This window comes from Ptychodera flava, chromosome 6, assembly GCF_041260155.1.
Source record: "Ptychodera flava strain L36383 chromosome 6, AS_Pfla_20210202, whole genome shotgun sequence".
Taxonomy (NCBI): Eukaryota; Metazoa; Hemichordata; class Enteropneusta; family Ptychoderidae; genus Ptychodera; species Ptychodera flava.
Window position 1 is genome coordinate 21,851,895 of NC_091933.1, and position 17,704 is coordinate 21,869,598.

Sequence of the window (17,704 nt, forward strand, 5' to 3'; positions counted from 1 at the left end):
AATGTCAATCAATCAATCAATCTTTTATTACCAGTATTACTCAACACACACTGACAGAGAGTGTGGTATGGTACATTTCAGATGAAAGAACAACATGTCCAAAACTGAACACCATCAAATGGATATTAAAATCCAAGTAAATTGAATTGAAGTACAATTTATAACTCTGACTGTAAACAGCTAACTGTAGGTAGCTACTGGAGGGGTCAGCAAACACCAGAATTCCTTACAAATATAGCAAGGTTTAGAAAATTCTGTTCAAGAATCTTTTTCATCTCTTCTACTTTTTCTTCGACACTCATAGTGATAGAAAAATCTGTTCCGCTTTTCTGGCACAAAATCAATCTCTCAGAAATATGACACTTGCATGTGAATAAAAAGTGAAACTCATCATCTATTACATTACTATCACATCTCAAGCAAATTCTTTCATTTAAAGGTAAATGAGGTTTACATTTCCTACCAATTTCAACACGCAAATTATGATCACTCAGTCTATATTTTGTTAAACTTCTACGTAACCTGAAATCTGAAATATCTCTTAAATATTTTTCAAAACCAAACTTGGTCTTGAAGATTCTATCAGTGCGCAGTTTGTTACCACTTCCATTCTTCCTTGAATGATTGAAAAGGGTTCTCTTCCAAGTTTCTAAGTATTGATTTTCATACTCATGTTTTAACTTTTTACATAACTGAGAATAAGAATTTACTCTAAATTCACTGAAAACACGACTGTGATTGTAACTTCCCAAAACGTGATGAACAAATTTTGCCCATGGAGAATTGATTTGTACATTTTCTCTAAGTGCATTTTTCAAAATATGGTCTCCTGGTAAATTATTTAATCTACACCAATATCTTATCACAGACATATTGAGCTTAATTTTACAAGGAAATCTACCTAGCTCAGATCTAATACCCTCAAAAGGGGTGCGTTTACTCACTCCTAATATAAACCTGAGATATGATATACAAAGACTTTCAAGGCAGTTATCAACACTTGTAATTTCTGCTCCCCATATTTCAGAACAATATGAAAGAATTGGGACAATCAAACAATCAAAAAGTTTTAAACAAGCTTTGGATTCAACATTTTTTCACACAATATAGACTTTTTAATGCTGAATAAAGCTTTCATAGCCTTATTTTAAGATTAATCATATTTTGTTTGAACTTTCCATTAGGTGTAAAAACAACACCAACATATGTGTACTGATTCACTGCTTCAATCACACTTTTCTCAATAAAAAAATGCCGGTTCTTTATGAAACGGTTACCTCTATTAAATATCATTGTTTTTGTCTTATTGATATTGATTGAAAGGCCCCATATTTTACTGTAAGCATGCAACTTATCTAAACAATTTTGTAAACCATCAGCTGATTTTGACATAAGTATCAAATCATCTGCATATAATATACAATTTAACTTCTGATCTCCAAATCATCTGCATATAATATACAATTTAACTTCTGATCTCCAATTTCGATAGGAGAATCAGAAATACCACCAAACTCGTGTGGAAGATCATTTAAAAAATATTAAATAATGTTGGTGACATATTGCAACCTTGTTTCACGCCACATGAGGAAATAAACCCATCTGAAATACCACTGGACAGTTTCATTTTGTACTGAGTATCATCATACATAGACTTAACAACATTGTAAAAGCTACCAGATATACCAACCTCTGCATTTTTAAAAAGAGGCTTTTCTCCAAACACTATCAAAGCTTTTCTAAAGTCTACAAATGCCACATAAAGATTGTTTGATGAATTTTTCAATCTTTTCATGGAGAACATCTTATCAATAGCAGTCTTTAACAGAAAAACACAGTCTGATGTACGTCTGTTTTTTCGAAAACCAAACTGGAAGTTAGAAAAAAGATTATTATCCTCAAGATACTTAATAAGCCTCCTATTCATCACTGATGTAAAAAGTTTGAGAAACAACTTGAAAGAGCAATTGCTCTATAATTATTCGGATCACACTTATCCCCTGACTTGTGAAGTGGAACTAATAAAGTGGATTTCCAAACTGCTGGAAAATTGCCGCTTTCTAAAATGTGATTAAATAACTTAAGAATGCTACTTATACAAAGACTATTACTGACTTTAATCATTTCATTTATAACTGAGTCTTCTCCTGGCGCTTTATGATTTTTTAATTGTTTTATAGCGAGCAATAACTCATTGTGTTTTATTGGCATATTAAGATACGTATTCAATCTCTTTATTTTTTCAAGATCATTTAGTTCATGTGAAATACCATTTTCATTGACAGTTGTTGATGAATTGTAAAGTGACTTAAAATATTTTACCCAGTCCTTACAATGTATAGACTCATCTACAGATGCCCCTGATTTGGAACGAAGATTCTTCAAAATATTCCAATACTCAGTTGAGTTATTATTTGTTGATTCTAATCTGTCTATTAAACATCTGCTATACTGCTTTTATTAAATTTCAGAAGTTTTCTATATTTTTTCCTCAAGCTGAAATAATTGCATCTTAAAAAATAATCATTGGGATTCTTATCAAAGGCTTTCATAGCGATCTTTAGTTCTTTGCGTAAATGTCGTAGCCAACTGCTAATTAGCCTATGGGCAAAGGTGAGACCGTGATTATACGTAAAATTTACGTTCAAATCAGACAGCAGAAATATCCTCATTCCAGTGAAACATCTTCTGGTATGAAATGTACGCCGCTGGCATTATAGAGACAGACATGCCCGGCACACACATGGCGAGCACCCGTACCCAGGCGGTGCAACTGCAACTCGCGACAACTCATTTGGAAATCCTTCGCCCCACTACCGCTCACGGCGCACTTTACCACATGATTGTTTCGCATGAGCAAAGCGACGAGGTCTGGAAGGCGAAGCTATTGCATTCATTGCATGCATACCTTCATTGATAATTGTTCTGTACTTCATTTATCGGAATTGCTTTATAATGTGCTTGAATCGCGAAGTAGTGAGCGTTCCCCTTTTGATGTTGTTTTATTTTGCGCGACAATTTTCTGTACACCACAGTTATTTTTCCTGTTGCATGAAATTTTGCCATACTGTGATCATAGGGGCTTCATTTTGACAAAGTAGTTACCCCTGTATCCACTGCTTTTTGGGCCATGTGACTTCTTCGTACAAATGCTTACGAAACTAGATAAGATTTCCCGACCGGTCCAATGTTTATCGGTAGCTTAACTTAGAATGTAGTTATACATAATAACATATAAATGTTTTAGGAGAGGCTTTCTCGAAATACGCACCTCTCTATGTTCAAACCTCGTCTTCTACTCGAAGGGAGGGAATACTTGCTCTGAGAAGTGGTAAGGGTGTGCGGCCGCACGTAAAAAACCCGAGGCCCATTTTAGACCTAAAATCTCGATATTTTAGGACCCCATTTAAGACCTTATGACCTTTGACCCAGGTCAAAAGTCATAGTTAGACCCTGGTTTACTGTGAATTGATACCCCCATTTTCCAAGTTGCTGAAATACCCATCCCATTGGGCGGCACGTATACATATTGGCAACTAATGGAAGTACACCCCCGGGTTTCTACAACTGCATCACGATATGCTGGAACTGTCAACAATGTCGCAAGACTCTCTGCCGAACAAGATTTCAGTTCTACACGTTCAGTATCGATCCAGCCTCCCAGTGTGGAAATGTCACGGAATAGAGTTCACATACAACGCTTTATCCAGAAAATATGTCGTTGATTGTTGCAATAATGACATGTATATACAAGTAAGACAAATGTATAAAAATATAATAGTGGATCTAGCTTGTGATGCGAAAGGGTATAATGGTAAGTTAAAAATATCGATGATACCAGGCGAAAGTCATGACTTATCTTTAAAAATTCCCTTGCTCCAACCCCTCTGTTAATGTATCCTACTTTGTTGGGTAAGTTGAGTCACTGCAAATTTTAGATAAATTTCAAACACTGGTTTCGTATTTTTATTTTCATTTGGTAGATATGTATTTTTTTATGTATGCACATTAAAGGCGATCACTGAACATTTCGGCAATGTCACTGTTTAATTCTGAAGAAACAGGCTCATCATTTTCATTAAAGGGTCTATACCTGTGACTTTTAGATGTTTATTTTTGTTTTGTATGTCCACTAGTTTCTTGATCTGTTCGGCTGTCTACTTCCCTTAGCGTGTTTAGATGCAAAACATTTAGCTTGTCAGCCCAGCCTCTACATGTACAGACTGCATTGTTATTGTTGACAAGTGAAATTCTGGTCAGACCACAATTCATACGTCAACAATTACAGTCATAACACTGTCTCTTGACATGTCGTATGCACGCTGTGTTGACAAGCTAAATAATGGGTATTTCAACATGCTTTGGAGAGTAGAGCAAGAATTTGCAATTGACATTCAAAAAGAAACAGTGGAAGGATTTTAAAAAGTACAGTTACCCGCCCTTTGAAGGATGCATGACATACATTCATCGCATCGCTTACAAATTAGAATAAAAACCCTCCGGAATAGTGATATAGTTTGATTTGCTGTGTATTGTCATCGGTTATAACGATATTAAACAAATTAAAAGCAATAACTTCAATTTTACTGGAAGACCCCATTGTACGCCAGAAGACGCAATTGTTTATCTCGATGAACAAAAACTGTTTTATCACAACTTTGAATTTTTTCTCAGAGGCCACACCAGTCTAAAGGCACTGGTTCATGTGAAGGCTGCCTCAAGCGACGGGGCTTACAGCCTCTGACAACTCTCGGTAAACTGCAGGAACATAATAGCTAGATAGCAATAACGCAATACACATATCAAATAGATAGATAGATAGATAGATAGATAGATAGATAGATAGATAGATAGATAGATAGATGCATGCATAGATACATGCATACATACATACATACATACATATTACATACATACATACATACATACATACATACATACATACATACATACATACATACATACATACATACATACATACATACATACATACATACATACATACATACATACATACATACATACATACATACATACATACATACATACATACATACATACATACATACATACATACATACATACATACATACATACATACATGCATGCACGCACACACACACACACATACATACATACATACATACATAATGCATGCATGCACGCACACACACACATACATTCATCCATCCATCCATCCATCCATCCATACAGACATACAGACATGCATGCATGCATGCACGCATGCATGCATGCATGCATGCATACATACATACATACATACATACATACATACATACATACATACATACATACATACATACATACATACATACATACATACATACATACATACATACATACATACATACATACATACATACATACATGCATGCATGCACGCACGCATACACACACACACACATACATACATACATACATAATGCATGCATGCACGCACGCACGCACACACACACACATCCATCCATCCATCCATCCATACAGACATACAGACATGCATGCATGCATGCACGCATGCATGCATGCATATATACATACATACATACATACATACATACCTACATACATACCTACATACATACCTACATACATACATACATACATACATACATACATACATACATACATACATACATACATACATACATACATACATACATACATACATACATACATACATTTGCATCTTGTTACACTTTCAGAACTTCTCAAATAACTTAATTATCACATTCTGTTGTTGTTTCCAATTGATTGGATCGGTTCCTCTGTACTTTATGAAGCAAACGCATTAAGTGATGGGCTTTGTTATTTTTATTGATAAAATATTTTGTCATGAGAACCGACAGCTAGCTCTATAAATAAGAAAAAAAGTAAAACCTATGTGACAATTGAAATAAGGAAGTAAACGTATTATTATTTCGAAAACGCGTCACACATGACGTCGAAAAATTGAGTCATCCGTATTTTGCAATTCTGACAGGTACATCTATGATCTGATTGACTTGAGAAACCCCTCTCTACACAACGCTAAATAAAGATTTTACAGTATCACACCAAATTGGACTTGGTTGATTGAACGTCATTGTCTGATTGCCTCTGATGCTATGTGCTTTAATTTGCACGGATTAGTAATACATGTAGTACAACGTATGAAAAAGGCAATTTTGAATTTGATCGGGAAGATTATGGTATGGTCGCGTTTAAGAAGCGAATTTCCCAAAATTCGCTTTTGGGAAAGATTATGTTGATGAAGGAATGATTTTTTTAAATATGCGTGATTTCCGTAAATAATGTTAACATTTTCCATGTGACAGGCGCATGCGAATCTCAAATGATTGCTATAGTTTGACTTTGCGTGAACGACCTGTCGGGCTCAGATGTGTTACGTGGATGGTGAAAATTGTTGTCTGTCGTGAGGGCGTCAAATCATGACACCGCAACCGTTCTATACGATCATATGATCGTGATTCACTTCATGGACTAAAGGGTGAAATTTCTAGAGCAAGGAATTTGGGAAGCACTTCGCTAAGGAGATTACACAATGTTTGTCTAAATGGCTCTCCTGCTGTAAGGTCTCCCACCCCCAAAACCGCCTCAGCAGCACGTGGCTCGCAGTGGAAGGTTGTTATACGCCACAAGAATGTTGCAATGTTTTCAAGAATTTGCCCCGATCCCCTAAAAATTGTATAAATGCCACTGACAATGATTGTTAACATTTGATTAATTTAAAGCGAAATATTAAAAGTTGATTAAAATTCTCATTCGTCAATACATCTAATTAATTTCATCTTAGATGAAGTTGTAATAAAATCACACGTTTCTTCAAAAACTGTCAAAAATATATACGATACGGTATTGCATATTATGATAAATATACAGTAAATACGTCGGCTACAATCTTCATAGGCATTGCTTCTTTCCGAACTTTGTCCCAAGCAGATATCCCCATAATTTAAAACAAGTTTTCGTCGAAAGTGCAGCAAATCTTGGGAGACTATATTCAACCGATGCGAGAACTCTCCTCTTGGTTATACCGATGCAGCATGCACTGTGGCGTAGTTCTTGTTTGGGAATTCAACGTTTTTTTGAAAACCTATAAAAATATATATGTATTGGTTTTAAACTTTCCATTTCGCGTCAAACACACGTTTAGGGCATAGGCAAGGCACAGCGTATCGCCGAGGTAGTTTGAATTATATGTAGGGAAGTCCCTTTGACCTTGTAGGAAAGAATAGATGTTGTATATTTTTTCGACGTCAGTCTTACGAGCACCGTCTCCCGATCAAGCTGGTAGCTAGTCTACCCACGTCTCGCTCCCAGGGTGTAACAATACTATTTTGGTCGACCAGATGTCTACCGGTGCTGGCATCCCTATTTCCGGCTATGATGTAATCCTCCCCCGGCAGCAAAGCGGGACAAGTGCAGCCAGTCTTTATCCACGACGTCGGGTACAGTTTCATCCCTCCCTCCACGGTGTCAGCCTCGGTTTTCCGGAACACTCTCTTTGCGTTGGCTGTGACAACGACGCTTGATCCCGTGTCTTCGGCCCTCAGAATCTTAGCACGGATCACTGAAAATTGAAAAAGTAATGATGTTAAAATCAGCTAGACGACAAGCAATCAGATTGAACTTGAAAGCAGGACAGATTTTCAATCGTTCAAGTCGCAATGTCGCTTAGTTCTTTGCTGTTTCATAGTTTTCAAAATCGACCACAAAATAAATGATGCTGATCATAAAGGAACTTGCATCGATTAAAACTTTGATGTGCTGTGTGATGCAGTTTGCAACGTGGTGAAGCACACGTTACCTCATTAGCATACGGTTCAGTTCAAGAAAATGGTAGAAATTATGCCATCGACCTTTTCTGGCTGTAAAGGGGAATTTGAGGACGAACACCCTTTTGTTATCCTCTCTTGCCCCGCTAGAAATAAGTTTGTTTTTCCTTCTTGGGCGTGTTCATCTACATAAGCTGCAGCAGCCTTTTTTCGAGTTCATTTGAAATTATTCAACAAGAAGAGTAACAAGTCAATGACAATGATATATCCCCGTTTGGTTAATAAACTTGGAAACCATTGACGGAAATCATAGTAAAGCGAAATTGGTCAAAGTATATTCGGAAAATGGCTTCGAAAGTATTGTCCTCGTATTGATGTGTATGTGCACTTTTGATGTACCAAGTACGACTGGACATAGTTTAGCTAAATTTTTGTAATAGTTGAGTAATTGATGTGGCTTTATGTTATGAGAGTACATGAAGGTATGAAAAAGAAATTTACATACATATGTAAAGTCATAATTTGTCGTCTTTGTACCAAGTTCGAATGAAATCGTTCCAAGCATGTTAACAAGCTAACAATGCGTTACGCGGGCTGAAAAAGGTAACGTCTGTCTGAGGATCACGTGTGAGGACTTTCCAGTTCAGAACAGTGAACTAGTTAACTTAATGTCGTACATTTCGATGCGTATCAGAATAAATGCTGAATACAAACACTTCTGATGATTGTTGTTTTCACTTCGAATCAGCTAAAAAAAAAACATGTCGCCGCGTCATTATTTTCCGAGAGACCATGGATGAGACACAAAGCTATAATTTCATTTGCCCTTATGCCGAACATTGCACCCAAAAATGCATGTAATGTTCCAGAGACAGCGATTACGCCCCTTTGAGAATTTATGGCGCAACTGGGTACGTAAAGTTCACGCACTGAAATCATAAACTACGCCTGCGAAGTACATTCACGGCATGTGCTTCTCTTTCGGATCCCAGAAAAACAGACCTGACGGCTCTCCGTGCAGGAGCGAGATTAAGTTTGAACAATCGAAAATTCTAAAATCTCTGTCCAATCCAACGTTTGTGAAGAACTGAAAGTTGAAATCCACGCTTAAGCTTTAGTTCATGAACAAAATCTATCCGCTTCCTCCGGGAAATCAAGACTCAGACTGTCCAACGGTAAAGAACTATATGCTGTGATTTATTTGGGGTTTTTTTGTTAAATAGAGTCATTTCAATGTTAAAGTTAACCTTACTGAGATGTTTGACTGTTCTGTCCCCGTTTCGAATCATCAATATGATTTAGATTTTGGCGACAATCACGTGTTTCCAGCTAGGTATACTGAGTCTTGTTGTTCAGTGTCAATATTCCAGAGAAAGAGTTTATTTCGAGACAATGGATCGGATGCAGGGTAAATGTCTTTCCTATGTGCAAATTCCTTGACATCGTTTCTCCCTAAGGAATTGAAGGAGACCGAACAGCTGGAAAAACGTTTCACTGGAAGTATGTCATATGTATTATATGTATATTAGAAATACTTGCCGTTGTGACTTTCAAGGTCAGTTTTTTCTAAATACCACCCCAGAAAGCTCAGCTAACTCAAATAATTGATTATGTTATAATTCTGTTCATAAAAAATACGTTTTCTCGTTTTCCCCCTCAAAATCTTGTCGAAATGCTAAATGTTCAACTCGTTAAAACTGTTTAAGGTACAACGTTGCTGTTGGTATCTGAATCGTATTCCAGACTGGAATTCATGGATCAACAACAACATATCCATGTTGTACAAAATGCCCTGCGGTTTGCAAAGCATACTTTAACAAACTTTAGGGAGAAGAAAAGTCACTTAAGTTTTTGTTAAATCCAAAATTACAACTATTTTCTCTTAGAGCGTAATTTAATCATGCATTTTCCCTTAGAACGAAATTTTAATTTGCATGCGGGGTCAAAGTTCCCTCAAAGGTAAACACTCAGGTTACACTGCAACGCGTACGGAACACCGCCTTGCTTCGCTGATGCCGATGCCCCAGTGCCAATGCTCTTGTAGAGGAAGAAAGATTGTGATACACGTTAGGATATGGTAACAAACCCGTGCTTCTGTGCCGACATTATTGCATATTTGCCTAAAAGGGGTAAGCCCTCAAGAGAGGGCGCTATTGTTACTGAGAACACCTTGTGATAGAATGAAAATTTGTCTTACCATAGTCGAACTGACAAAGATCTTCGTTGGTGTCAATCACACTTTTGTGTAGACAGATGCAGTTTTCTGATGAGGGAATGTCGAAAGTTATATATTAGCCATCAACAAAGAGTTCAGGAAGTGTTCAGGCCCAGAGGGCATTCACCTGAATTGGGTACAGGTGTACCTAGAGAGTTCGAATAACAGAGTACAAATTCTACAATTTTCAGTTAAATAGTGGGTCAAATGTCTACATTTTGGCCAAATCCTTCCATTGGTGAATACTCTAAAATTTCGTCCAAACCAATATCTCAAAGTCAAAAGTTGTAATTGAGTCAAAATAGGATAGTCAAAGGTTTTTCTATTCAAAAGTCTACGTGAGTCGAATAGGGGTCAAAACCGCGGTACGTAATATGTGTACGCCCTTTCTATGGAGGTACGCCCCCGGCCGTCCAAGCATTGAATATCGATGTACGAGTACTGCGAACGATGACATGCCATCGGGTAAAGTTAGATGCAAAGGTTGACGGTAGGAATTATCAGATGACCATACCTTCTGACTACAATTAATGATTTTTTACGCTGATGTGTCCAGTGAACATATTCATGATATCTTTTGTATTCCGGAAAGCATGCTCGTATGTTAAACGATTTTATACTTTATAAGTCACCCAACCTTCCATATATCAAACTTGACAACACTAAATTTCATGACCTGTGGCGAACTTGAATCATGAAATGTCAGAAATTCTGCTAAATTGCGCACTTCACCCGAGATCGTATGCAGAAAATGTTGAACATCCCTCAATTCCTTACCAAATTTGTAAAAGGCATGGCGGAGATACGTGTTTCTATATTTTGGAATTGGTTGATTTTGTATACCTTCTTATGAGTGAAAAAACTATAACCATTTCGTCATTTAAAAAACAAGTGATAATATCTTTAGTATATTGGCTTCTTGGAAAGGTGCATTGACCATCATACATTGTATTTAAAATTTAATCGCGTGACAAAGGTGGTTGCTTCAATTTACGGAGAATTAATGTCTGCATGATATCTCAGAAGTGGATGGAGAAAATGTGCTGAAAATTTGTAAAAAGTAAATTGGATATATAATGCCTTCATATAACTGAAGAACAGGTTTTAAATTTATTCATTAAATGCAGCTGAAATATAGTCACGTAGTTAAAGGACAACCATTCAATATTTCGATTACTGTACTTTGGCGAGAGTTGTCACTCGCCACATCCCCTTGTTCTCTGTCTCTTCGTAAACATTTTGAAGGTTCAGAACAATAGAGAGGCCAATGTACTCACGGAACTTTGACAAGCCCTTAGCAAGCCGAAACTGGTTCTGCCTGCGTCTTTTCTCTTTGTTCTTCCTCTCTTTTCTCCTCTTCTTCGCTTCGTTCTGGACTGTCCACTCGATGATCGGCGGAATGCAAACGCCGCTGTTCTGATCGCACTGGGCGCCTTCCGCGCAAGAGCACCTCCTGCAGCCGTTGACGCCGAAACCGTAGAAGCCCTGAGAACACCTGTCACAGAACGGCCCGGCCACCCCAGGCTTACAGGAGCAGGCGGCCGTGTCCGGGTCGCAGGGTTGGTCAGTTGAACCGATGGCGCTGCATTGACACACTAGAACAAGTTAAAAAGAGACTTGAGAGTTAGCAGCGCGTTATATCCAGACTCGTCGACGACTCTGGTATAACTAACTTGGTTGTCTCATCGTCAGAGCTGTGCTATGAGCTGGTGCGTTGCACAAAAATAGCGGAGCTCAAGCGCGACACTTTTCCAAAATCAATAACAGGCGTTTGCCTTTAATGGATTGAAAATTACTATTTCTGTTGATGTTTGATGGCAGAATATTTCGCAATCGGTCACTTAACAGAAAGAAATGGCAAATCTCTTAATGTTACATATTTTGACGTCATCAGTAAGACAGATATATTTCTGGTATTAAATTTTCGCCTATTGTCTGTTCATACCAACATAGAGGAAACACAAACGTTTTAACAAAAAACTTAAGCCTGACACTAAATACAGAAAATCTTGGACTTACTGATACAGACTTCGGGGTCGGTCAAATCTTTGCTTGTAGATCTGTAGTATCCGGGTTTACACTTTTCGCACTGACGACCACGTGTGTTGTGCTTACAGTCGTCACAAACTCCCCCACTCACTTGCCTGCTTTGGGACCACACCTCAGGATCGAAATGGCAGCTGTCGGCGTGTCCATTACACTCACATACTGTTGGATGAATAAAATACAACGGGGAATTTTTAAACACATTAAAGGCCAATGCCACGTCAAGCTCTGGGTACTGTGTTTTCAACGTCGTTGAAAGAAATTTTTAAATTCCCTACCAGTAGCTGTAAATTCTTTACGTATTCATAGTCTTTCAAATACAGTTTATTGCTCTTCCACCAAAACTTTGTCGAAACGCAATGGTGCTTGTGTGTGTGTATTGTCAAGTGTCATTGTTCACGACTGAATTGAAGTCCAGACTTGAAATCATTTGTCAACGACAACACTATATACTGAACACCGACCATAGTCGATTAACATTAGGTTCCGACAGAGTAATAAATCGACGACCCACCTGCACAGGCATTTGGTTCGTTGGTCAAAGCATTTGCTGGCCTCCAGGGGGCGTCGTTGTACATCGGAAGGCATCTTTCACAGTTCTCTCCGTCTGTGTTATGTTGACATACGCATTTCCCGTGAACCTAATCGTACGGTAAAGAATGCCAGTGAATACTTTTGTTTCCGTTCTGGTAAGTACTTTTAGACGACTGGTTTCCACTATGAATGTTTGGAAATAAGAAATTATTGAAATCTTTTTTTTTTTTTTTTTTTTTTTGCTTGAACTGTCGGCTCATTTTTCTTCCTTTCAAATAAAAGACGTAAATATACCAGCCCAATAAATTAGAATACAGGTTCTACAGAAAGAACAATCGGATGACCCAAATTACCTTCACATGAAATGCCGGCTCACCTTGTTCTCTGGCGTGTCTTTCTCATCCTCGATCGGCACGCACTCATTGGCATGCCCATTGCAGAAACACGTTCCGCCGACGATCATATCGTACACGGCGAAGTAGTTCAACTTTGGAAGCTCTGCCGCCAGGGTGGGATTCTTCAGGACGCACGGACACTGCTGGCTCTTCATCAGGGTTATGCGCAGATTTGTGATTTTCATCCGGTCTTGCGTCTCGGCGCTGTACGGGTCGACCCTTCCTCGAGTCGGTAGAAGAGACCTGAATATCACCTGGAGGCAAAAAGACCAAGATGATGCTATCTTGGAAAGCATTTCGAGTACAACTCACTCACAGAGGTCAAAGGATACACTGATTTGACAATGAAGTTACATAAATTAATTGACGGAGACTGATCGAACGCTATTGGAAAGTAATAAAGCACTATAACTATTAAGTCTGGGTCAGCTAGCCTCGATCAGGCTATCCAAATATTTATGGGTAGACTAATTGAATAACGTCCTGCATGGGTGAGCTATTGTAAACACGGTACGATTACTTTTACATTTCATGTTTGTCCATGTCCGTCGGACAATACGGTTTACGAGTGCCTCGTCATTCATGTGTTGCCCGAACAAACTTTCATGTTTCCCGAACAAACTTTCCGGTATAATCAAATTTCCGTCTGAGGGATTTTCTTTTCATATAATCTTGTGGCCGCTATGAATTAAAAGAGTGATATATGTTCTTGTATTTTCGAGTAAGTGATCGAAGATGGGGCGCATCATGACGCACTGAAATAAATCTTATCTTTGGTGCCGAGATGTTGGTCAAGGTATTGACCGCAGAGACTGTGTGCTGCTAGCAACAAGTCCCGTCATTGCCGCGCGACGTCCCTAAATGCCATGCGCACAGTCGCGTTCTGTTATGATGGGGACAGGAGCTCGACGCGTCGTGCACACCTAGTTTAATTTGGTTAGTTCGTCCACGGGGGGTATAATTGTCTTCACGACGCGTCCGGCAACTCACTCAGCTGTGGCTTCTCTCTGTGCACTGTTCCTCGAACTCGGCACCGAGTTTCACCGCCGGCTTTGTTGTCGTGTCGCCCGGGAAACTTGAACCCTATCATCGTATTCAAAGTCGAGTCCAACTCCGTGGTTTCTATCCACCGAGGGGAATGCAAAGCACAACCAACAGTGCCAGGTAAGACGCTATGACCCGAGAAATGTTTACCAAACCCGATTTCGTTCTGATTTATCGAGAATTACTACAACCACCGGGTTTCAACATGTTCTTCACATTAGTTTCGTGAAATTTAAGTGCCACCATTTCTAATATCCGACTTGAACTTCTTTAATTCGAGAGTTATGTTGGCACGGTGACGGCACAGAACGACATAAGGGTGTCTTCTGGAAGACGGAGACAAACACGGTGAAAGTCCGTAACAATCACGTCCATTGACATCTCAGTATCATAAGTTTTGCTCAAATGCGTCATATTGAATCTAAATAAAAATCAAATTCCTCAGCGATGTAAGATCAAGTAATGCAAAGTACGTATTTGTCAGGTAACAACACTCGAACAGCCCCTTGACGAGAGCTGACATTACATTTTCCAATCTACTAAATCTAGTTGCAACATTTAATAGTCCATCGATCCCCGCAGTCATGTTATTTTATTATCATTATTTCCAAGGCACTTGCGATCTCCATCACAAAATACTGCACAGATAACGTCCGAGTCGTTAATATGGTCGATCTGTTGACGCTGTCCAAAGCCACAGATAGACACCTTAAGTTTATTTATGACATGTTCTGTGTCGTCGTCAGTCACCGCGCCAACATGCGTGTGTACCGAGGGAAGGTAATCAGTTGTACCGTTTTAGGTGTCTGGTCACCAAAGCCCGTTGCCCCGGTGTTTTTGCATCCTGATAGATCAAGGATATACCAGAATCGTGTTCCTTGGTGTATCCCAGATCCGGGAGACAACCCTTTATTACTTTATAATGCCGGCTTAAATTCATGATCACATTTTCTGTACTGATTTCGTCACCGTGACGGTTTTTTGTTTTACTTTGGTTTTTTTTTGCGCGTTGTTCGTAAATTTGTGTATCTGTATTAAGAGAATACACGATTTATCAACATTTCCGCTGACTCCCCTGCCAGTACATGCACAAAGTTCCTCAAAGGACGCTGTACGTAACATAATTGCAATTCAAATTCTATTCTTCGCATCTTATCTGATGAGTAAGTATTCATTTGCGCAAAAGGTTACGCCAAGGTCAACTTAACTTGTACCTCGTCCCTTTGGCTGATATTTTTGTCTGTTTCCTCGCTTTTTGTTTTATCAAAACTTACTCTATTATAGCAGCATTTGAAAAACAATGAGAGTTAATGAACTATCGGATTGCTAAATAATAATAATAATAATAATTGAGTTTTAGTCGAGTAATGTTTGGTTGCGATCGTACATTTCAGACATGAATGGCATATAGACTTTCCGTTGGCAAACGTTTCAAGATACGTTCACGCATGCACTCACTGACATGTGGTACATACATGTAGGAACTTCTAGGAAGTCGTCAAATGCCATATGTCAATTCAGAGTGTATTGCAGAAATACGGATGTCTCGTCTGTAACTCTAGTTATCCTTCGCGTTACTTCTGGCAGTCAGATCTGACAAGAAATGCTGGGATTGATATAAATTGAATACATGCAATTAAGTGCATGCAAATATACGTAAGTTCAACTGAGACATGGCGTCGACAAAGGGATGTTCAAAGAATTTTACAGGTATTCATATAGGTGATACCGACTAGCTTTTACACAATGCGGCACCATCACCAAGTTTCCGTTGCAGCAACCGTAGACTGTTAATTAAAAAAGTCCTGATTTTAATTTGCATTCTGCGTCTTCGTTAGAGCATCATGCAGGTCAAAGAGAAGGTGGTGCTGATCACGGCCCGAGACAGCCGCAAAGCCCCTTTCGGATGTCTTCAGGCCAAAACGATATTCGATCCTCACAAACTGCTCTACTTGTAATCTGATATCATGTTGATTAACACTAACGGACACAATCCGCACGCTCTGTACCGCCATACAGTCCGCATGGCTCAGTTAGGTCGGCCTAGCATAGTCTTGCTGACGAAGGAGTGTCCCTCACAGGCGCTCGTTAGCTGGGTAGTCTGTTAAGTAGATCGATTTTCTGCTCGATCTATCGATATGCCTGCTACTGCAACTAAGGCTGCAATGCCGTGCATATCGACTACGGGATCTATAGATCGAGCCGAAAATCGATCTACTTAGCAGACTACCCAACTGACGAGCGCCTGTGGGGTCCCTGCTGCCCAAAGAAACACCTTTAGCTAGCGGAGGAGGCTCTGTGTAGTACCCCCAATTGACGGTAGTAATGATTCATAACATTTCGAAGACAGCGATCATTAAATCTCAGATGTAATTTCGGATCGACACACCGTATTACGCATGCGTACTCGACTGATTCTCGATACCTTAATTTCTGGTAAAAGTAAAAAGTACAATGGATTTGTCAGCATGAGCCACTCTTTTCGGTGAAAATTCTCAGTGCACTAAATTCTTTCGACTGCATCATCAAGTTTTCGCACTGGAGTTTCATCTACGTTTGAGGAACGTCAAGTTGCAGACACGTGTCAGCTTTCCCACAAAATTCGGAAAAAAAAGACATGATGTGCTCTTAGAATGTAAAATTCAACGCTATGTTATTCATTTGCTTGAGACACGGTCCCTCCACAATACCGTGCTTGAGACGATCACTTGAACATGGAAGATTTTAGTAACTAATATTTTCAAAGTTTCATATTTGACAGATTTAGTAAAACACCCTGAAATTTTAACTCAATATCATGTTGTCCTCTTCACGATCAAAGATTCTTACCACAAACAAAAGGTAAGTGATATTCAAAAGACAATAATACTACTATAATACACGACTGCACCAGATCTCTACATATCGATTTTTCACCTTTGTTTGAAGACTGATAGTATCATGTGGGTGTGAAGTATGGCCGACCTAAAGTCCTTGGTGGATGAGTATGGGGTCGACTGCCCGTTCGTTCTTGTTGGGCAACAGACCGAGAAGACACTCGAGTCAAAATGACCTCGATAAAGAAATACCTTCGGGTCAGTGCTTATTGGAAACACATCGAATATTTTACGGGTACATAAACCGTGGATTTCAAAGAGACATTGGAAGTTACAGTCACGGTACTTGACCATGTCATAAAGTGAACCGCAAAGTAAAAGGCCTTAACGCTGGTTTCGGAGTGAATGTCATTGATGATGAGCACAAAGTACAGGTGTACCCATAAAACACTAAAACCTGCTATAATTACACTGGTACATGGACGTTGACATTGACAGTGCAATGTACTTCTAGTGTTGTCAAGGAAACCTCAGCGCATGAATACGGCAAAAAGTAGACTTTGAGCAAGCGGAATGTTTTGTCCGACTAAAATTCACTGTTGAATTATAGTTTGGTCATTATACTCAGCATTTCGTTGGTAGGGTCATACTTTGTACCCAGAAGGAAGAACAAGAAACTGTATTTGCATAATGAAAAATGTCCTCAAATGTTACAGCAACTGTCATATAAGCAGAACGTCGACAAGGTAACCTGACAACTTTAGCATTCGTTGTAAAAGTTTACATCTTACTTCTCTCTGCTAAGCAGCCTCGGTCTCGTAACGTTAACAGACAGGAGCGAATCAAATTAAACATTTT

General features: G+C 39.0%; 2 protein-coding genes across 2 annotated transcripts in view; one reads left to right on the top strand and one right to left on the bottom strand.

Annotated features, from left to right (window-relative positions):
- Nucleotides 1-5,814: 5,814 nt before the first annotated feature.
- LOC139135162 (netrin-4-like) overlaps nt 5,815-17,704 on the bottom strand; it is a 17,612-nt gene continuing 5,722 nt past the window's right edge. The window contains exons 4-9 of the mRNA XM_070702423.1: nt 12,968-13,240; nt 12,572-12,698; nt 12,031-12,219; nt 11,289-11,606; nt 9,994-10,059; nt 5,815-7,591 (exon numbers count right to left, since the gene is read on the bottom strand). Coding sequence (XP_070558524.1) covers nt 7,284-7,591; nt 9,994-10,059; nt 11,289-11,606; nt 12,031-12,219; nt 12,572-12,698; nt 12,968-13,240 — 1,281 coding nt within the window. The 3' untranslated portion in view covers nt 5,815-7,283. The remainder of the gene's footprint in view (nt 7,592-9,993; nt 10,060-11,288; nt 11,607-12,030; nt 12,220-12,571; nt 12,699-12,967; nt 13,241-17,704) is intronic.
- The window catches only part of LOC139135160 (titin homolog), a 48,244-nt gene continuing 44,458 nt past the window's right edge, over nt 13,919-17,704 (top strand). The window contains exon 1 of the mRNA XM_070702422.1: nt 13,919-14,150. The gene's annotated coding sequence lies outside the window, so the exon portion shown is untranslated. The remainder of the gene's footprint in view (nt 14,151-17,704) is intronic.